The sequence below is a fragment of the Gallinula chloropus genome (genome assembly GCF_964237585.1).
Source record: "Gallinula chloropus genome assembly, chromosome: 2".
Taxonomy (NCBI): Eukaryota; Metazoa; Chordata; class Aves; order Gruiformes; family Rallidae; genus Gallinula; species Gallinula chloropus.
In genome coordinates, this window is record NC_140086.1 from 99,288,300 (window position 1) to 99,310,052 (window position 21,753).

The following is a 21,753-nucleotide window of genomic DNA, read 5'->3' on the forward strand; positions in this document are numbered from 1 at the left end:
GAATCACACGTTACCTCTTTGCCGGATACTTTTTAGCACCTCCAGCTCTTCGTGCACCGTCACGCTCCCTAGCTCTTCCCCCTCTAGCCTCCTTAATTCCCCAAAACTTCCAGATTTGGAGTCTTTTCCCACAGATCAACCCACCTGTTGTCATCAGGGCAGACCAAGACACCAATGCCTGGCCCCCAGCCTCACTCTATGTCCCTTGAAAGCCCAGACGGGTCTCCTGCTGACCGATTTACTTCGGGTTATTGTGGGTCTGTCTCAGTTCTTTGTACTGCGAGTACCGCTTTTTGCGATGCCTGCCCCCTCGACTGGGCCAGCGGCAGAGCTCCGTGTCCCTGGGTACTGATTAAAAAGGGAGACGGTGGGGGCTGGCGATTAGCGGCTTGCCACCCTCCTGCCACCCACGGAGGGCACCCGGGTGACCTTGGAAGGCACCTGGGCAGCCGTTCCGTGCCCCTGCGGGCCTGCCCGGCCCGGGGGACAGCCCCACCGTATGCCACGGCCCGAGGGACCCTCCTCACCGCAGCCGGCTGCCGCGGAGAGCCCGGCCCCGGGGGCCAGGAGTCGTATCGTCTCCCTCGCCCCGGGGAGCCATCTCCGAGCGGGGGCGGCGGGGCGAGCGCGGCCCGGCGCCCCTCCGCGCCCGGCGGCGGCGGCGGCTCAGTGCGCAGGCACGGAGCGGGAGCGAGCGGCGCTCCGGGTCGTACATAATACGTGGTGTCTGGGGCCGGCGCGGCGCAGAGCGGAGATGGGACCGGGGCGGGAGAGCCGCAGCTAGCGCCGCCGCGGTTGCTCAGCCGGCCGAGGGGAGCGGCAGGAAGGACAGGTAAACCCCGCCGCCCTGAAGCCGCCGCTCCCGGCCTCTCGCCAAACTTGGGCTCGGCAGTTTGCTGGGGGCGGCGGAGGCTCCTGTGGCCGTCGACACCCTCGCGGGGGGCGTGTGGCGCGGAGCTGAGGTGGCGGTGGGGCACCGGCCGCCCGGCGGGGGAGGGGGGCAGAGTGGGGTCCCCCGGGCTTCGTCTCCCTCCCCGGGGGAGGCTGGGGCCGCGCTGCCCCGCCGCCGGCGGGAGGGGGCTGTGCCGCCGTGCCTGGGCGCTGTGGGGCAGGGTGTCTGTCCTCTGCCCCCGGTATTTGGGGCTGCCGGGCCGGGAGGGGTGGGAGCGGCCAGTCGCTCGTGGGGGGGGAGGAGGACTCCGCCGGTGTGCGGGCGCTGCGGAGTTCTTCCACTTCGCCGATCGAGAACGTGTGTCCCCCCCTCTCCCCGGGGCCTGGCTCCTCTGCTGAAGGGTGCAGGAGTCGCCCCGGGAAGCAGCCGGGCACCCCAGGCGCCCCGGGTGGGGAGTAGGGCGCTGGGCGGGAGCCGCGGCTGCGGGAGGGCGGGCGCCGACTCGGGTGAGCTGACTCAGGCCGAGCAGGGCTCAGCCCGGCCCCTGGCCTGCGAAAGGTGCTGGGCGCCGGCGCGGCAGGTAGCTGAGGCATCACGAAGGCCGTCCCTGGGGCTGCTGTGTAAGGCGGGTTATACACGCCGGTGTCCGTGCCTGGCGGCGGTCTCGCTTTCTGTAAGCAGAGGCTGGAAACGTGTCCCTCCGAGCAGAAGGGCCGGCGTGTGGAAATCTGGAAAAGGGGGAGGGGGGCTTCACCTGCGCGAACCCCTCCGCATCAGTGCCTGGCGTTTGGTGGCTGCGTGTTGTGGCGGAGCCATGGCGCGTCCTTATGTGCTTTGTCCTGCCTTTCGGATGCTAATTCCTTAATTTTTTATTTATTTATTTATTTATTTAATGCGTGCGACGCTTCAGTAAGAAAGCTGAGTAGTTGGGAATTTCACTGGGCCATTTTTCTTGGGGCTTGCTCATCTTGTAATCACCAATCCTGTCACATCTCACCAGATCAGGGGAGAATAGTAAAGCTCAAAGTAAACAGGACAGCTTTTGCCATGGAAACAAAAGTTGCTAGGGGATGGGTTGCTACTCCGCAGCGGTGTGCTCTGAGGCTGTGATCATACATCCCACATGCTCCCAGGCACCTCGGGTTGAGGCACTGAAAAACTTTCTTAAGGATTAAACCGCTTCCCGCAGGCCGGGTGTGTGTTACCCAACCCTGTGTTGTGCACAGGCTGAGAACAGTGACTCTTTTGAGCAAAAGTTTCCCCACAGGTGAACGTTTAGTTTCTGGGCCATGGAGGTAGGACATGCAGGTACACATCACCCCTCAAGAGAGCATCGCCACTGCAGTGTTTATTCACCCCGTGTAAATTCGTACCATGACATGCATTTCCTCCTCATTCACGGAAAACTGTTTTTTCCCACCGCACTCTGTGACAGCTCCTCTGCCCCATCTGTAAGCAGCAAGAACAACATCATTATGTTTACATCGCAGCCGAGAAATGAGACCATCTTAGGCCAAATTACCAGGCTGCTTCCATGAGTCATATAGGGATAGAAAGCCTTCTTCTCTGCTCTCTAAGGGACAAGGTATCTTGCAAAATAAGATTACTTAGAAGCTGAAGAATCTGAGCATAAAGTAAGTGTTCAGGAGGACTAATATTATGCAGTGCTTGAAAAGAATTAATGATGCTGGCAGTCCTTTGCTTTTTTCCTTCCATTTTAAAAGGTCATGCTGTTTGATGCTATCGCAACTCTTTTAAGCAAAAGATCATTCTTCTGTTTTCTATGCCACCTCCTGGTTCCTATTTATCATTTTGATCATATGCCTGACCAAAACCACCTAATAGCATTTTTAGATTGCTAAAGAAGAAGGAAAAAAAAAATCTATGTGTAAGATAAGTGATTCCAGGCTGTGTGGCTCTTGTAGGCAATTCTTCATCAAGCTGTTAGAAACAGTACACCCTCATTTCTCTCTCTTGACTAAACCTGCAGACGCTGTAGTGAATGCAAGATAGTGTTTATACAGCTTTCTGTCACACTACATCGAGTTTCTTTGAATTAATTGCAATAACCACAGTTGCTGGTTCAGACTCTGCAATGTGCTTCAACTGCTTTCTGAGTTCTGAAGAAACTGAAGCAGCTCTAAAATTGCTTCCTGGTAGCAGCTGGAGTAATGCAAGTGAGCTTTGGCAGGCCACATTTATCTGGTCATGTCAGATCTGGTTCTCCCCTGTTTTGACCTTGTGGAATCATTGACACATGTAGGGAAAATGCATCCTGTTCTGCTTGTTCTGTGGTGTTAAATATACTTACCTGAATGACTTAAATCACCAAGGAGTTAAGCTTAATTTATTTAAGGAGGTAGGGTTGATGTCAGAATAAAGATCTAAGTAAGGACCCGAGAGCATGAGTCTCTGCAGGACTTTGGTTGGCTCCTTCCTTCTTCCTTCCTGGATGGAGGGCTTGATTTCTCATAACCAAAATACATGTTGAGGAATATGGACATAAACTGTTCTTATCCTTGATGTAGAGGCTGTGTCACCCTCTGTGTGAGAGCTGGGGCAGCTATGGCAGACTGCACTCTTGCTTCATCTTCTCCTTTTGCCCTAAGGTATTTCTGTGAGGAGAGCAGAACTCTGATTTTATGAGAACTCTGTTGCATGTCCTCTAGAAGATGGCAGGCAGCTGTTGAAGAAATGGTGGCAGTGGGAAAGAAGGACTTCTCCTCAGGTAGGGAATAAACAGCAGAAGGAGAGACTTCCCAGAGAAAAAGCTCTTTTGCAAAAGAACAATCAGTCTCCAAAATCAGAACAACTTTCACTGCTTCCCCACAAGAGTTCAGATTATATACTTCTATCCATACCACTTCCTTTTCTTGTGCTTCAAAAAATAATAGCGTTTAAAAGCTCATAGCATTGTAAAAAAGCACAGCAAACTAACATTTCAATAGATTAACTGTAGTGGGAAACATGTATTATCAACATACAACTTGACATGGGGTGGCCTAGGTCCTTAGCTCTCCTTGCCCACCCAGTGAGAACTGGTGCTGCCCAGGAGTTTCCTGCTCTCTCAAGGTCTCCATCCACCCTGTGTGTTTCTTTACCTTGCCTGGGAAGGCCAGCACATGCTCCAGAGGGTACTGATGCCAGCGCCTGGAAAAGCTAGCCACCACCAGTGTCCACTCCTGGAAGCAGCTCTGGCCCTTCCTGTGGCCCCCAGCATCATGTGTGCCTTCTCTTCACTCAGTCATGACTTTGACAGCCCTGAAACCTCTTGAAATGAATTACAAGAGAGATGTCTGCAATCCCAAACTAAATACATACTAGATATACGAAATAAATTAAAAGCTGTTTTTATAAAGAGGAAGCAAACTCCTCTTTATCCCTTAGTCAGGAACACAATCAGATTCCAAAAGGCTGGAAAGATATACCAGTGAGAGCTTTATTCAGGCTGTTGCCCATCAATACTTTCTGCCTTCTGCTTAATTTAAATGCAGCAGCATTTATTCTTGCAGTCTCAGGTACTTCAGAAATTGGTGATCTTGCTGGTTATGAAGGGCAAAGAGTTGTTGGGCTGTAAAATTGGGGGGTCCTAGCTGCCATGAGCACGCCAAGCCTTCCCTCTAAGTAAACTGGCTGTGACAATCAGATGAATTTGAAGCGGGTATAAATTGAGCTGTGGCATTCAGATGCAAGTACTGATTAACAGTTCCCTTTGGACTAAAGAATTTTGAACTTCTTTAAAGATATGTCAGCTTAAGTGAGATTGACCTGTTGCTCGGGGTTTTTTAGGGGCTTATATTCCTTCAATGAATCCAGTGCCATCACATCTGAGCAAGCAAGTTCAGGCCTGGGACCTCCATGGTTTAATATAAAGTTTGTGCGTGAAGAGAGCTTCCATGAGCTGGAATGAGCAGGGAACACTGATGGTAGGTTTCATAGCAGGCAAGATTCTGATTTTTATTACAGTCAGGAGGAACTTGAGCATTGACTTCTCCAAGAGAACAGCAGCTCACTTTGAGTTTAGTGTTTCCATTTCACTCACTCCAGTGGGCAGAATAGTGCTGCTACAGCATTCCATCTTTTTTTTTACTTTTAATTATCTGTATTTAAGTACAGGATCTACAGTTTCAATCTGTCTAGGACTTCCTTTGCCTCTGTTTCTCATGGCTGTGAATCAACACTTAATCCCTCACTTCAGAAGCTCAGGCAAAAACATTTTTTTAAACAAAAAACCTCCTTACCCAGCAGTTTGGGAAGTTCCTAAGGTTGCAGACTCCAGTTAACTGATAGAAGTGGTTTGGATGACAGGTAGTGTGACCCCTCAAGAGACACTGGCTTTTGTTACATTACATATTCCCCTTCTTTCAATCTCCATGGAAAAGCAGTAGGCACGCTAGTGCAGAAGATGGGGAGCGAGCACCCTGTGTATGGGAGGGTATCTTCTCCCTGCAGCACCTTTAGGCTGCACAAGGATGCTGAGTCCCTTGGGACTGCTTGAGGCAAGCCACCCTGTGCAGCTTCGCCAGGGTGATTTCTTGGCTTGGGAAAGAAGTGAGGGAAAGGCCTCTCCTGCACTGCTTTTCTGGGAGCAGTCAGGAGAGTTTGCAGCCAGCTTTGCTCTCCCACCACATCGATAACCATCTGCTCTGCGTGAAACCTCTCGTTGCAGGTGGGAAGGATGAGCTCCTATGCTGACATCTGCGGCTCGAAGCACGCGCAGGGCAGCACCGAGGGAGGGTACCAACGCTACGGAGTTCGGTCCTACCTGCATCAGTTTTATGAAGACTGCACAGCATCCATTTGGGAGTATGAGGATGATTTTCAGATCCAGAGATCGCCTAGCAGGTGGAGCTCTACGTTCTGGAAGGTACTGCCCGTTGCTGTTTACTCCCATTTCAAGACTTCCCCGCGTAACTAATTGTTTTGGGTAGTCATCCAGAAAGGCCTTCTGTTGCTCAGTTTTCCCCACGATGACTGAATAGCCATCTGGCTGTCTGAAAGCAGGCTGCTCTTACCCGGAGACATCAGCTTCCAAGGGAGCTCTGGGGTCTTTGGATCCTCTAGTTTCTCTGTCACAAGGAGCCGTGCCACTGAAACATCTGGGAGACCCCACCCATAGCTTGAGAGTGTGGTTTGCCTTTGCTCTACACCCACAGTAGTCCTGCTAGATTATTTGGGGGTGGGAGTGGTAGGTTAACAGCAGTAGTTCTGGGACTGTGGGACCCAGGGGTCAAGAATTAAGATCAGAGAACAGCAGAGGTTGGAAGGGGCTGTGAAACCATCCAATCCAACCCACTTCTTTGATGGTAGGGCTGTTCCTTGTGAACCAAATTTTGCAGTTACACTTGAAATGTGCCACACATTTTCTGTGATCCGTTCACAGCGATAGCAACTTCCTTGTAATCCCTGCAAGTGAATGACATCTCATGGAGTTAAAGCAGGTGGTGGGTATGACACAGACTATCAGCAGGGACTGAACTGTTGGTGCCAACCACCACACAGCTGAATAAATAATCGGTCACATAGCATTGGGGGTTGAATAGTGATCCTCTCTGTCATGGGGCCTTTGGACAGGAAATGCAGTTTAGACATATGCATGCATATTCCATTGTTTCCAGAAATGCCAGTGGTGAATTATATAAGTAGGGCTTGTAAAGAGAGAGCTTCTCTATGTAATTTAGTTCTAGTAGGGCCACATGTGACCTAAAAGAAAAATACCAGCGTGCTCCTAGCAGAGAACCATACCTGTGAGACACTGAAAGCTGAGTGCCTCCTAGGACAGTTCACCCACTAGCCATGGGGAAGAAATATTAACTGAGGTTAGTTTGTTTATTTCTCTTTCCTTATCCAGGTCGGACTCATCTCTGGGACGGCTTTTATGCTGATAGGCTTAACGGTTCTTGTAGTAGGTTTTCTTGTGCCACCGAAAATCGAAGCTCTCGGGAAGGATGATTTCGTCGTGGTGGATACCCGTGCCATCCAGTTCAATGGCTCCCTTGATATATGCAAGCTGGCAGGAGCAATTTTGTTTTGTGTTGGGGGGTCCACTGTGGCAGCGTGCCTGCTGATGTCTGCTTTTGCTAAAAGTTACTCCAAAGAAGAAAAGTACCTCCAGCAAAGATTTAAAGAGAGAATAGCTGACATAAAAGCCCACGCAACCCCAGTCACAAAAGCGCCAGCACCGGGAGAATCAAAGATACCTGTCACTTTGTCCAAAGTTCAAAGCATCCAACCTTTATCTGAGACCTGACCCTTCCCTTAGGTTTTGTTTCTCACTTGTAGATCACTTTAGCTGGGAAGTATCAGCTGTTGTTGGCATACGTGCTAGTGGGTTACAACATCGAGTGCTCTGCTGTACAAACACACAGCTGATAGGGAAGCTGCTCCAACACAAATTCAGCATTGGGAAAAGGGAAATTATGTGACTAGACCTGTGACCAATATAGTCAGTGTATTTGAACATTTTAATCTGTGTTGAATCAATAAATCCTTGCAACAACGATTAGGTGTTTTTGCTAATCAGATTGCATCCCTGGAAAGCATAGGGTGCGTTTATGATAGCTGCACCAGGAAAGCCCGACATCCCACTGTTTAAAGTTTAGATGAGCTGACTTTTTATTTCATTTTCCTCTTGCCTTTAAAATACTGTTCAGTCCTACTTTTACCTCCTGGTTCCCCTCTCCAGGAAGCCAAGATTCTGCCCTTGTAATTTGCACTTACCCTCCTATCCCATGCTACAGTCTGTATCAGAGTAATTCCACACACATAAAATGTACATGACAGTGATGAGTGCCCTTAATCTGATCCTGGCACATGTTACTTCCCAGCAAAGTTACAGCCATTGCTGTACCAACAAAGAATACAAAACAAAGGTAAAGAACTTGCATGGGAGGAGGAGGAACATAGCACTCATGCACCTTTAGTTTGACACTGTTTCTCTCTCGCTCTATTGTGTTGTGTTCCAAGCCTACACAAAATGTTTCAGTTTTGGCTGGGTAGGGATTGCTGGAAGTGGTTTGATATCCCCAGGTCCCATACTCTGTCACCACATTAATGCCATGTTAGATGACCTTGACATACTTATCTGAAGACATTTTGAAATGCTGTTTATATTTTTATAGAGGATAGAAGGAGTTATGCTTAACCAGATACCTTTGTTTAAATGCTTACCTGAAGACTTGTCCTTTCACAGAAGACCCTTAAATTATTTTCCCACCCGGGGCAATTATTTCACTGTCTTAATCTATGGATTTAAATTAAACTGTACAAAGAAAGATGTGCCATTTGTACTCTGACAATATGTGCCACCTTATAGTTCTGTCTATTTTTTGAATGGATTGAATAAAGTTCTAGGCGTGAGCCGACCCTGGGTTTGTGAATAGTCTCCTTCTGGTCAAACAGGGTTCTCTACCAGTCCCATATTCTGGCTCAAAAAGGGAAGCCAGCAGTGGCAAGCCACGGGTCCCTTACTGCAGTCTGTGTTTCCAGCTTTCATGGGTAAGGAAGTCCCTTTGGCGCTGAATAATAAACCCCAAGACTCCGTCACACCTGCAGCAGGTAGGTGGGAGCAGCTGTGCGCTTCCCCTGCTTGACAAAACGCGCTGTGCGCCCTGTGACGTGGCTCGTGCTGCCGCGGCCTCAACGCAGCTTTTGCGGTCAGAAGTTGGGGCTGAATCCGCCGTAGCTGCCACAGCTGACAGCAGCACGGGAAGTAAACTCTCCTTCTGGAAAGAAAGTGCTTGTCACAGCCACACAGCTACAGTGTCCCAACATGGGCACTGGAATGAGGGTCTGTCAGGAGCGGCACAGAGAATGACACAAAATGGGGCTCGGTGCATCTGGCCATTCACTGGCACCCGCGTGTTGGGAGCACAAAGGAATGCGGCACCCGGTGACTAAAAGTGAGATCACATCTTGGGGAGAAGCAGAGGAAGCTTAAGCAGATGAAGCAGTGCTTTGTTTGAGAGGGAAAAATTATGAGTGGTAAGGAGCCAGGTATTATTTATCAGGAAAGCCAGCAAGAACAGGGGTGACGGATCATGGCAGGGGGGTTGGAACCCCCATGGCAGGGGGGTTGGAACTAGATGATCTTTGAGGTACCTTCCAACCCAAACCATTCTATGAGTCTATGAAAAAATTCTTCACTGTGAGTGTAGTAGTGGAGGCCCCATCCCTGGAGATACTCAGGCTTGATAGGTGTCTGAGCAACTTGATCTAGTGGAGATGTCCCTGCTTACTGCAGGGGGGGGTGGACTAGATGACCTCTAAAGGTCCCTTCCAACCTTACACGTTCTATGACTCTTCAGGTATGCCAGGACGAGAACACAGGGACAGGCAGCAGCTGGTAGCTTTTCCAGGTAAAGAAGTCCTCAGAGTTTGCTTTCCAGGTTGGGAGGGGTTTTGTTTACTGCTATTAGCCCAGCAGCAGTGAAAGCTGTCGGTGAGCGGGCAGCAGAGTCAAGCTGTCCTGACCTTTTCAGCGGAGAGTTTTTAATTAAAAGCTCACGTAGAGGAAATGTGCCATTTGAAGCTCACTGAAGGAGAGGAGACCAAGGGCTCTCTTCTCTCCACCTACCTTTTGTTATCACGGTACTGGAAGCTCGCCTGACAAATCCAGCTGGGAAAGGAAGCACAGGTTGCACTTGTTTACCCAAAGTAGCTGCATGGGGATACAGTTCTCCTTAAAACACACCCTGCATGGAGCTACAACACGTGCAAGTGTTTGTCCGGAGGACAGCTGACCCAGCGAATAGAGCTGATGGAGGCACCAGGTGTTTGGTCACACAGCGCACACGTGCTGCTCCTGCAGAATGCTTTGGCAGTCCCAGAGAGGATGAGTCATGCCTGGCATCACCCAGGTGCTAAGGACAAAGAAAAACCCTCAGGGATCTCACTGAAGCTTGCTGGGATGGGAAATGCATTTGGGATTTAGTAGCAAAGCTGGTAATACTGTCAATGGCTAACTCTGCCACACACATTTCACTTCTTTAAACCCCTGTTTGAGTTGCTTACAGGTTTTCCAGAATTCAGACCTCTGGATGCAGCAGTCCTTCACAGCGGAGAATCAGTGCCACACAGGGCTTCTGTAGAAATGCTGAGCAGAAAATTACTCTGCCACTGTTAAGAAGTCGCATACTGTAAAGTTTAAGGCATGTGAGAAACATTTTCAAGGTCCATTTTCTTGTAATGTTTCAACACCTTCGTCCTTCGGTGCAGGAACTGAAGCCTCAGAGAGGGGAGCAGGGATGTGCTTTTTGCTGGTCTCATGGAAAACACCTGTGACATGGCCTCCTGCTGGGGAGCAGCAAGGGACAGACAAGCTCTCTGGGGGCTTTCCAGAGAGGCTGTCCCTGCACATACCCTTACCACCTATCCTTATTCTTCTCCCCCCCCCGGCCACCCCCCCCATCTCCACCAAATCACAATACGCTCTGGGACCGCTCAGACTTTCCCTCTCAGCACTGGTTCCCATCATCTTTCCAGAGGGCACATTAATGGACTCCCTGGTGCAAATAAAATGCAGCTTGGCCAGCCAAGCTCTTCTTTTTCCACCCCTCTGACCTCTCCACTCAAGAAGCTTCTTTCAGTTTATTCATGCTCACCTTATTTCTTGCCCCTCTTCTAGCCTCATTTGGCTTAAAATTATAATGCAACCACAGCCCAACACCATTTCCTCTGCAACTGTGGTGAAAGGAATCAGGCTTTTCAGTCTCTGTAATAATCACCAACTTAATTCTTGTTAATCCACACTCTCCTGATGGTTATATCTGCTTCCCCTATCACACTGTGCAGAAAAGGCTTCTCTTCAGCACCTACTCTGTCCTCCCCGCTCCAGGCTGTCTTGACCCCTTTGTCTTCCCATTGTGCCCAGTGCATCACAGTCAAAAGCAGAGCTGCAGAAGCCGTCCCCTCCTCCTGAGCCGACTGCAGGCAGATTTAATTCTGCTGCAGCCTCAGCCTGCCATTTCCGAGTATGAGACTCTCGATCACACGCAAGCGCAGGCAGACAGCTCTTCATGAGATCAGCAGCAGCAGCAGCAAAGCGGGGAGGCTGCGGCAGCTGGATGGACCAGCAGCCGGCACACGGAGAGGTTTGGCAGGGGGAGAGCGGCAGCAGAACCTGTGCACTGGGGAGGCTGCTCAGCCCCCCAGGACGTGAGATCCAAGTGAGGCAGCAAAAGACTGCACAAGCCTCTGGTGAAGGAACTTTGCCGGCAGCTTTCTGTCAAAGGGCTAATAGCAGAGCAACAATTTTGGGGAAATAAAGGAATCAGCACTGCGGTTCATTCACCCTGACATTCCACAGCAGGCTGCCCTCTCAGGTCACCGCACTTCAGGGGTAGTGAGGCAATACAATGCCCTCTGAGAGGGGTTTGGAGGCAAAGCCTCGCTCCCTCCTCATCCCCCCACTCACACTGCCCAGATCAGACGGAGCATCCCTATGCATTGTCCCCCCCATTCGCACTGCTGAGAGAAGCAGCATCCCTACAGAGTGTTATCCCACGCTGGCCATTCGAGGTTAATGCCCACGCACCGCTTACAGAAGCAGTGTTTGGGTTTTGCCAGGTCACTCCCGTGGCAGTTTGTACCCAGGGAACATCATTGCAAGAGGGGAGACCCATGTAGCCCCCTCCTATTTCCGACATTTAGAGGCCATGTGTTGCTCCTTCTGGAGCCCTCTGATCTCTGGGCAAACAATGCATCCACACCTGGATTTCCTTCGGCTCTTATCTGGATGCGCAGCAGACCACACGGCACGCGCTTCCTGCACTCACTGGCTTGATATGCATGGAGCAGGGCAAAGATCAGTCACGCTGACAGATAATTTACAGCGGGGCTGTTAGGAGAATAATCTCTGCACACTAACAGTAAGTCAGGCTGGTACTTCTCACAGCCCCGCAAACAGAAGCGACAGCCGCCGAGTAACCGGCTTCATCCTTTGCCTAATCGTTTGCAGATGGCTTTTTTCAGGGCCGCTTCTTGCATAATTTACCATTCAGAGGGTTTGCAAATAGAGATGGGACACAGTGGTTAAACACTGCCTACAAGCTAGTCAGTGTAGCGGTGGGATGGGTTTGCTACCCCAGCAACTTCAGCCTCAGCACTCACAGCTTCAGGTCGTTGCCTGGCCAAAGGCACACCCCCCCCCCCCCCCAATTTGAGCCTGGGAGGATGCTGGTTCAGCCAGAGAGAGACCTCTCTGGAACGTCGTTATTTCCCTGCGTCTGTTCATCTAATGACTTCAGCATCTGCTGCCCTTCCTCTCCCTGCCTCCTTCAAGAACCTTGTGCCCTGGTATTTCTTTCCTCGGCCCCCGTATCTATTTTTGGAGCAGCAGCAGGACTGAGGAGAGAGGGGACGCCTGCCCCGGGCACGTCTTACAGAGGGTGCAAAACAGACCTGCCCAAAACAGTGGTGGGTCTGAAGCACAGGAGAGTGGTGAAGGGGGAGGGAGGCAAGCAGGAAGGAATCCCTGGGGGGAAACTGTCAAAATGCAGCATTTCAAGCATCAGTATTGGTTATCTTTCAACACAGATCAGAAGAGATAGTCACTGAATATTGAAGGCACTTAAAAACTCGCTGCAGGTCTAAAACCTGTGACCGGAATGACATAAATACGGTGGCTAAAATCTTCATGGAAGCAGACATTTAAAAAACCCAAACCAACAAAACAAACCCCAAACCCTTTTAGTGCCTTGTCCTCAGTGTGAGGACAAGTGTTTCCCTTTAATATACCATAATAAAGTCTCTTCTGACAACTCTTGCTCAGACCGCATTCAGCTCTGACCTGACCCTCACAAAGTCTGGGCCAAGAAAAAAAGCATTTACCTCAGTGACTGCTGAACACTGTGCCACCACCTCCAAGATGCCCAGGTCATCAGAGAGTTCCCCAATATCCATCATTTAGAGGCTGGTTGGGTCTCAACCTCTCGTCTTTGTAAGACCACAGCCAAGTGGGCTCACCTGCATTTCCCCTTGCAAAGCCAAGGCGATTGAGCTGGCCCAGAGCAGAGGCAGTCCCCAAGAGCCAGCAGAGATACAGGAGCCAGGGTCAGCTCCTTTCAGCTCTGTCCTGCAGGTGAGCTCTGAGGGTAGGGGCAACTCCAACATTTTTCCAAAACCACTGTAAGAACCACGTGATCTTCCACATGCCCCTAGAGCCAAGGTCTCAGGTTTCCCTGGGGTAGGACATCACTGTCGCTTGGGGCACTTGTGATGTGGGCATGTGACACTGAGTTTGGCCTCTCAGAGTAAACACCCACTAGAGAGAGCGAACTGCAGCACATGGAGTAGCTTGAAATCACAAAGGAAAGGTCTGCAACGGGCGTGTGCTGACCTCCAGGTGATCGTGTAACTGTGGGAAGCAATAGCTTGAGCTGGTTGGTTTAAACATGTCTTGTGTTTAACCATATGTCTACAAAGAGCTACAAATCTTTGTCCTGACATGGACTAATCTCTGAGTCCTCTGCCCTACCACCATCCCTCCAGCCACAGGGACCACCTTCTGAGGAGTACCCCAGCATTCCCCAAACTGCTCTTTCTTCAGACACCACACATGCTCAGCCTCAGGTACAACAGGAAAGCATCCTGTAGAAGGTATGGCAGGGAAGATCATGCAGGAGTTCACCTGCGAACCAATGGCATAAACCAAAGGCCCCAACTCACAAGTAGCTCCAGGGAGGGTAACCAGATGACTTTCTCTCTGCAGATGCATGCATGGCACCCACGTTGAGAGGACTCTGGTCCCTGCCTGGTTGCTTACAAGCCTATTCATACAGGCTGTCTGCAAGCATCCCAGCAGGCATAGGGAAGAGAGTTCCCAAACCATTCTCCAATAGCAGTGTAGAGCTGGCCACTGAATTCTCACCTTCAAAATACCCATATGTGGATCACAGAGAGTGTTTAGAAGAACCCCAAAGCATATACCAACATATATCCAGATGTGATCTGTAGCAAGGCCACTGGCTGCATCACTTGCATGTGTCATACCTGCGTTCAGCCACACACACAGAAGATGATAACCTGCTTCCCATGTGTAAGGAAATGAACATGGCACCGGATGGTTGCTTGCAAGCAGAGGTGAGCAGCAAAGGGGACAGAGCTGCTGGGAGCACCAGGTACTAGAGAAATGAGCCATGGGTGGATGGAGCTGAATACCCACGGATACATGTGCTGCTGAGCACCCAATGTGTAGATCACTCCTTCCAATACAGGGAATGGTATGCACAGTCACCTTCATTTCCTGGTGCAAACAACAGGCTCCCAGAAAGTAGGCATTTGTCTGAAAGCAGTGGTGAGTGTTACCAGGTCAGCCAGCATGCCACAATCTCCTTCTGTCACCCACCAGCCAGGTTCCAGCCCACAGCCAAGCTCAGGGACACCTTGCAGCTCTCCCAGCTGCGGAGCTGCAGCAGCACCTCAGCACAGGGAGAGGTGTTAGGAAGTGAAAACACTAACCAAACACTAGCCCTAAGGCCTTTGCAATGAACTGCCCATCCCTCACCAAAAAAACCCACCCACTCCTCTTACAAAACACACACCTCTGTTCCCATTTGCCCACAGAAACGCACACTTGGGATGGCTCTGCCAGGGAAAGGCCGTTACCCCTGTGAGCAGGCGATGCTACCGCAGCAGATGGCCACCTCCCTCCACACACATGGGCCCACCTACAAGCATCAGGTGTGCTTTAGGGCAAGATCCCCAGCCAGAAGCACCCAAGAGGTTTAGCTACCCTACCTTCCTTTTCCTGGGATAAGCCACCTGTAACCACATGGTCAGGATGCTTTGAACGATGACCTCATTATCTCAAACTAGCCCTGGTGCTGCAGAGGAGAAACATCCTTCATCCACTTCTCTTTCTCCGCAGACAGTGGAAACTTTTATGCAGTGGATCCAAATCCTAGCTCTTGGCTTACCAAGTTAACTCCTGCTTGGTGTTAACTCTGGGGCAGTAGGAGCAATAAGAGGATGGCAGAGGAAGACATAAAGCCCAGTCTTCTCCAAGGATGCCACCTTTGCACCAATGATCTCTAACTGAGGAAAAATCATCATGGTGGTTCAGCCCCAAGCAGTGGCTGAGCACCACACCCTGCTCACTCACTCCCAGAGGAGAAACAAAGAGATCCTCTGTGGGTTGGGATAAGGACAGTTTGCTGACAAAAAGCACCATGAAAGGGGAACAGCCCCTCACAAATGTCACTTACACATGGTGATAAGACAGAGTACCTTACTGACCCAACAGTAATACAGAGTGCTGCATAACATGAAGACTGACCTGACACCCTGGCTGCCCTGAAGGCACCTATAAACACCCCTCCCCAACCAGCTCCTCTTATGGGGGATTGATGTCAGGTGGTGTGGAAACAGCTCAGGCTAACTCAGCTCACCTGGGCTGGCTGAGTGGGGAGGTTGACTCTGGCCAGAATCTGGACAATCATGGAGTAAAAGTGTTACTGTTAGAAACACAATTTACCACAACCAGGCTGGAAGAAGCAAATGCTGCAGGGAAACAGAAGGACATGGAGATGGTATGCAGTAATGAAAACACAGCCTGTGGCAGTAGGGGAAACAAGGGCAACACCTGCAGGGTGATACTGAGCTGGGAATCCCAAGAGCAGCAGCAGGACTACTCATCACCACCAGTGCATCACTGAGGCAGAGTTTAAATCAGTCAAATCAGAATTCCTTCCCATCTAAGACAAGCAGAATAATCTATATATCATTGAGGTCTAAAGACATTTTTTGCCCCCAAGAGCAAGAGAATCCACTCACCCACACAAGGGCAAAGACAAAGGGATGGTACCCATCCCTTAAGTACTTGCAAATAAAATAGTCATTGCCTCCTACCTGGAGCATTGACTTTGTAGGCTCCTAATCCCTAGCTCCTTTCTTGTATGACATTCACCTGGTTCTTCCACAAAACTGTGTCAACTGAAAGGTGAGGTTCTCATCCATCCATCCATCCATCCATCCATCCATCCATCCATCCATCCATCCATCCATCCATCCATCCATCCATCCATCCCTGCCTGCCTCCTTCCCAGGGCTGGCTGTTCCCAACCTCCCAAGCAGGAGTCCTAGGCTCCCACCAGCTTATCTCCCCCAAACAGCTGCAGTTCCCAGGCTGCAGCCATGAGAAACAGGAGGTGGGGAGATGCTGGTGCTGAACCTGGCTCACACAATTCATGTGTGCTGGGGAAGCAAGCCAAGGCCAGGAGCAAGGGGCACTGCCAGGCGGCACAGCTCCATGGGAGGTACAGCTGCAGCAGGGCTGAAGTCTGCAGGAGAGGGGAGACAGCAGCCCCAGCCATATAGCCAGACCCAATTCTGACCCCATACCCCTGAGAGACAGAGTCACCATGTCACAAGTTTCTTCTGGGAAGCAGCTGGATCAGCTGCCAGAGTGCAGCAAGCATGCTCACAGTGTGGGCAAGTCTTGCTCAGCTACCACAGCAAAAGAAAGAGGGTTAGGAGCAGTTTTCTTAATGACTAATTTCAGTAAGATTAACTTTTGGGGTTTTTTTTAAGTCTCACTTAAAAATAAATTATGATATCTTAATGTTTTCAGCATCTTGACAGGATCTAGCCTACCAGCTAATGCCCTGGATTTGGAGTACAAGCTTCTAGCAATGCGTTTTCATCCCATGAACTTGAAGAGTTTTTGAAGGAGAGAGAAACTTCAATGTTTTTATATTTGAAAGCTGACAAACTTAGGGGTTTTTTCAGTTTCTGATACAGGCAGGATGTGAAACAAACAAGAAATAATGTCTCTAGAAAGATTTGAAAGCAATGTGTTGCACCTTAGACGCTTCTTAAATCCTTCTGTTCAAAGCCTCTACAGTCTCCCACTACGAGGAGGGTGTGATTTTACTCCTAACGGTGGGGTTTGAAATGGTTTTTAGATTTAGGGGAAAAGTCACTCTCATTGTCAGTTTACAACAAAAACACTACTTTGATCTGTAACACCCACGTTCACCCTACCTCCCTTCCTGCATGCAGCCTGCCAGAGGATGCTTCTCATCCCACTACTTCCACTGCAGTCCTGACACCCAAAGATCTATCCACTGATTAGATGTTTTGGTTGGAGGTGCTAGGGCACCTTTCGCTTTAATTGAGGAGGTCAAATCCAACTCTGCACAGTCCCTTTCTAATTTCCCCACACCCTTCAGGGAGCCTGTCCTGGTTTCAGCAGGGATAAAGCTCATTGTCTTCCTGGTGCAGTGCTGTGTTTGGGAGCTAGGAGGAGAGCAATGTTGATAACACACTGATGTTTTGGTTGTTGCTGGGCAATGGTTGTGCCAAGTCAAGGCCTTTTCACCTTATCACACTGCCCCACCAGCGAGCAGGCTGGGGGTGTGCAAGAAGCTGGAAGGGGGAACCCCAACTGGCTGCAGGGACAGCCATGTGATGTCACACCATGTGACATCATGCTCAGTATATAACTGGGGGAAGTGGCTGGGGGGCAGGGACTGCTGCATTGTTCAAAGAAGGGTGAGAAATGGTGCTCTGCATCACTTTTTTTATATATTCTTTTATCATTGTTATCCTCATCATCATCATCTTCATCCTCTGCCCTATTAGATTGTCTCTGTCCTATTAGATTGTCGTTATCTCAAGCCATGAGTTGTACCTGGACATGGCGGGGGGAGCGTGGCGGGAGGGGTGGGGGAGAGAGCCAGTGGCTGTGGTTGTTTTACCTGCCTTCCTGGTTAAACCACAACAGGGTCTCACGTGCTCAGTGCTCCTCAGGAAATGGGCTGAAGGAAAAGGAAACACAAGTAGCACAGTGAAAAAAGGAAGAAGCACATGGCTCTCTTTATAGATACGTGCTTTTTGTAAACCAAAGCGTCCCGCCACTTAGGATTACTGGTTTTGATTTACATACCACCCCTGCAAGCTATAACTTATTTCATGATTGTGTAAAAAAATAGAAAAAAAAAATAAAAGGTGCCTAACTCTGTGGCAAGGGTGGCTACAGAATAACTCTTGGTCTTCTTTTTCTTCCTCTCTGAACAGTCAGGAGGAAATCACATCCTGCTGAAGAGGGAACAACATTTTGGACATGGCCTGCCATTCATCCAACACCACTGAAGTTGTTACAGGCTCATCAGTGCTTTGGTATTAGGTTATTTATGCCTTATTGCAGGCTGTTATTGCCTTTTGCAAGAACCAGCCAAAGTTTCTCCTTCCTGTGTAATTCAGCTTCTTCAAAGCAGGAGAGGAAGGGGAAGGATTTTGAAGCGGATCCCAAGTGGACATTATCCTTCCACATCATCCAATTTTAGGTTAATTCTTAAGCTGCATCTTCCGTAAAGGGTGACTCAGCCAGGATCTCTGATATTCGGCATCATCCTCTGGAGGGCAATTTTTCTCCAGTCGAGACCTGGAGAGCCTGGAGGACTGGGGCCGAATATGTGAAGTGAGGCAGTTTGAAGACCTGGCTGGTGCTTTTGTGCACACCTGGAAGCCTGGCACAGGGCAGGACCACGCTCCTGGACATCACCAGTGTTGAGGCCGTGAGTGTTCAGGAGAGGAATTTAGCCTCAGACAAAACTTATTCATGTTTTATTTTGGAGTATGGAAAAAGCAAATGCCTTCAAAAATGATTCTACAGAGGGAGCTTGGATTCAGAGCCTGACTTCACCAGCTGCATACGTGTCAGCGCCGGCACAGAGGCTGCTGTCTGGAATAGGAGGGTGAAGCGCCCAGGGGAACTGGTCTTACAGGAGAGACCTGGAGTTGTTTCTGACACTGGAATGCACAGACCCTCATCAGAGAGTTCCCAGCACAAGCAGTACGCATAAGACCTGTGCCTTTGAAAAACCCTAACAATGAATGGACATGTTCTTGATACACAAAAATGCAAACCATTTTATTGAGAATTACATTCCTTCTAGTTTATAGCAAACAAGATTCTGAGACCTTTTTAGGATTAGAGAGTAGAAGTTCTTAACTTTTTCAATTCAATTTTGGTCCCACTGAGGACAGCAGAAAAATATAATTGAATCAGGGATTAATTTATAAAATCGCAAATACTAGAGCTAAGTACCATCACAGCTGTAAGTGACTGCAAGTAAAACATGAACACTTAAAGGCTTTCCTGATAACCACATAGGTTGTTGGAAGTCTGCTGACTGTTTCAAAAACACCCCTTCATTTAAATCCTGTTTCCCACACTGTAGTGAGTACTGAAGACCTATGAAAGTTTTGGTATCATGTCCTGTAGTAGACAGGACTTGCCCTTTCTTTGTTGAATTTTACAAATCTTGCCCTCTTCCTTATGACCTACATATCTCCCAGTCATTTTTAGGTTGCTATTTCCATTTTACTTTGGGGCCTCCAGCCTTCTGACCTTGGCTCAGCAAAGCGCCAAAGCACACACGTTACGTTAAAGAGATGTCACCCTTTTTGTGAGGTTAGTTATTAGTAGATTTAGCTAAATTTTCCTGTATAATTATAGCAAGTTTCAGGTACAAACAACCCCATCACTAACAAAGTAACACAGTTAGGTTACCACACACGCACACTATTTATGTGTGCAGGATGTGTGAACACACAGCTGCAGTGCCCATGCAGGTACTTACAAGTTAATGCATACATATACACGCATGCGCAATTAACTAAAGAGAGCAAACAGCTTCACTGTCTGTTGCCATGTCTAAAGCATTTCTTTTGATTAACACTTAGATTGAAGGCTGCTAGCCACCCAAAACAGCATACCCTTCAGATGCATTTCATTAAATCACAGAATCACAGAATCACAGGGGTTGGAAGGGACCTCCAGAGATCATCGGGTCCAACCCCCCTGCCAAAGCAGCTCCCTATCTCACATTACATAGATAGGCATCCAGACGAGACTTGAATATCTCCAGAGATGGAGATTCCACCACCTCCCTGGGCAGCCTGTCCCAGGGCTCTGTCACCCTCACTGTGAAAAAGTTCTTCCGCATGTTGGTGCGGAACTTCCTGTGCTCCAACTTGCAGCCATTGCCCCTTGTCCTGTCCCCACAGAGCACTGAAAAGGGGCTGGCAGTTTCCCCCTGCATCCCATACTTAAGATATTTATAAACATTAATAAGGTCCCCCCTTAGTCAGTCTTATTTTCTCTAGGATGAACAGTCCCAGCTCACTCAGCCTTTCCTCATAGGGGAGATGTTCCAGGCCCTTAATCATCTTTGTAGCCCTTCTCTGGACTCTTTCTAGGACATCCTGCACCCTTCCTAGAGATACTTTGTTTTGTACTTACACTTATTATCTAACAGTTATTTTAATGAACCTTTAGGATCATCAGTCAAAATACCCAAAACCCGATCCTTTCCCCATACTTTCAAGTGTGATACTTACACTTGGTCTTTATTTCTTCTGCACGCAGGTTTACTTTGCGTTACTTTATATGAGACTGAGTGGGGATTATATTTTCCTTATGGTCACGCCTTTTTTTCCCAGAAACTATCTTTTATTTTGGCTCTGATATGACAAAGCACCGAAGTGTTATATAAAATGTAATGGAAACTGTGGTCCTATAGGATTTAAGCATATGGAAAATTAGGAATTTGCGCAAAGGAATTTGGAATTTCAAATAAGAAACACCCAGAAGTTCTGGTATTTTTCTCAAGCGCTGCCAGCAAACAGATACAACTCATGTTATTTGCTGAGTATCAGCTGAACAGTATATACATACCGATAATCCCATCCTAGCCTGAAGTAAACCCCAGTGGCCAGTTTAACTGTGATGTTACCTTTAGATTTACAACTTAGATTTGTAACAGCTGAATTGTCAGCGTATTTTCTTTCGCAGCTGCAATACATGTGGATGTGGTGCTTCGGGACATGGGTTAGTGGTGGAGTCAGCAGCGCTAGGTTTACAGTTGGACTTCATAGGAGACAAAACACAGGAATATTTGTATTCGAGTTCTCTTTAATAGCAAATTATTTTAAAAATAATACCAAACCAAGAGCACAAATCTTAAACTCAGAACTGTTGTGCATAAGATTAACAAATTAATGTATTTCTCACGTAAAACTTCATTAAGCCATCACACATGGCATACCCAGACAGAAAAATCTGCTTTAGCATGAGGATTATTTACTTAGGCATAAACTAATTTCTCTATATAAAAGAACCTGATTCAAAATGCATGTTGCAAGTGTTGTAGGTAAATGACAAAACTGCTGTATCTTTATTCCAAAAAGTCAGATTTGTTATTCTGAAGACATATATCCTGTGTTTCTTAAAGAAAACAGAGGTGAGGACATTTTAAAGGCTGAGTAACACTCGTGGGGATTTCATGTTCCCATGAAAGAAAGTAATCACATTACATTTCCCTAGACTTTAGTTTAAGCTTTTAAATTACTTTTGTTGATATGTGTAAGTCTTTTAAGTATGGAAGACACCGAACATTTGGGGGGGCAAAAGGGAAGAAATGACAGAAACCTTTGGCAGGCAGAAGCTATAAATAGAAAACAAAAGGAGAAAATTCCTCAGTTTCTTCTAAATATTGTTTCTAGGGGTAGCATTTTGAAGCAAACTTTCTCCAAATTAAGTATTTTTGTCAGATATTTTGGGGTGTTGACTTAACCTCAAACTTTTGGGGATGAAGAATGTCTCCAAGGTTGTTCAAGTCTTAATCTGCAATAAGATGACAGTAAGTAGCGCCCTGTATTTGGTACATAATTAACTTCTAGCAAAGAGCCCATTCACAGAAATTTCAACACAAGATTACTGTAATTTGTCTTGCTTCAGCCCCACATTTACACTCATGCTTATGGGTAGGCATATAAGCCACTCAACTCCAGGTTGTTGGTCAGCTTTGAGCAGAAGGTTCAGCAGGTAAACTCCCCTAAGCCCCTGAGGAGACAGA

General features: G+C 48.5%; 1 protein-coding gene across 1 annotated transcript; it reads left to right on the forward strand.

Annotated features, from left to right (window-relative positions):
- Positions 1 to 735: 735 nt before the first annotated feature.
- Positions 736 to 8,206, forward strand: NRSN1 (neurensin 1). The gene is made up of 3 exons (XM_084280223.1): positions 736 to 832; positions 5,562 to 5,759; positions 6,744 to 8,206. The coding sequence occupies exons 2-3, from the start codon at positions 5,571 to 5,573 to the stop codon at positions 7,140 to 7,142; spliced, it is 588 nt and encodes a 195-aa protein (XP_084136349.1). The 5' UTR covers positions 736 to 832; positions 5,562 to 5,570; the 3' UTR covers positions 7,143 to 8,206.
- The last annotated feature ends 13,547 nt before the right edge of the window (positions 8,207 to 21,753 follow it).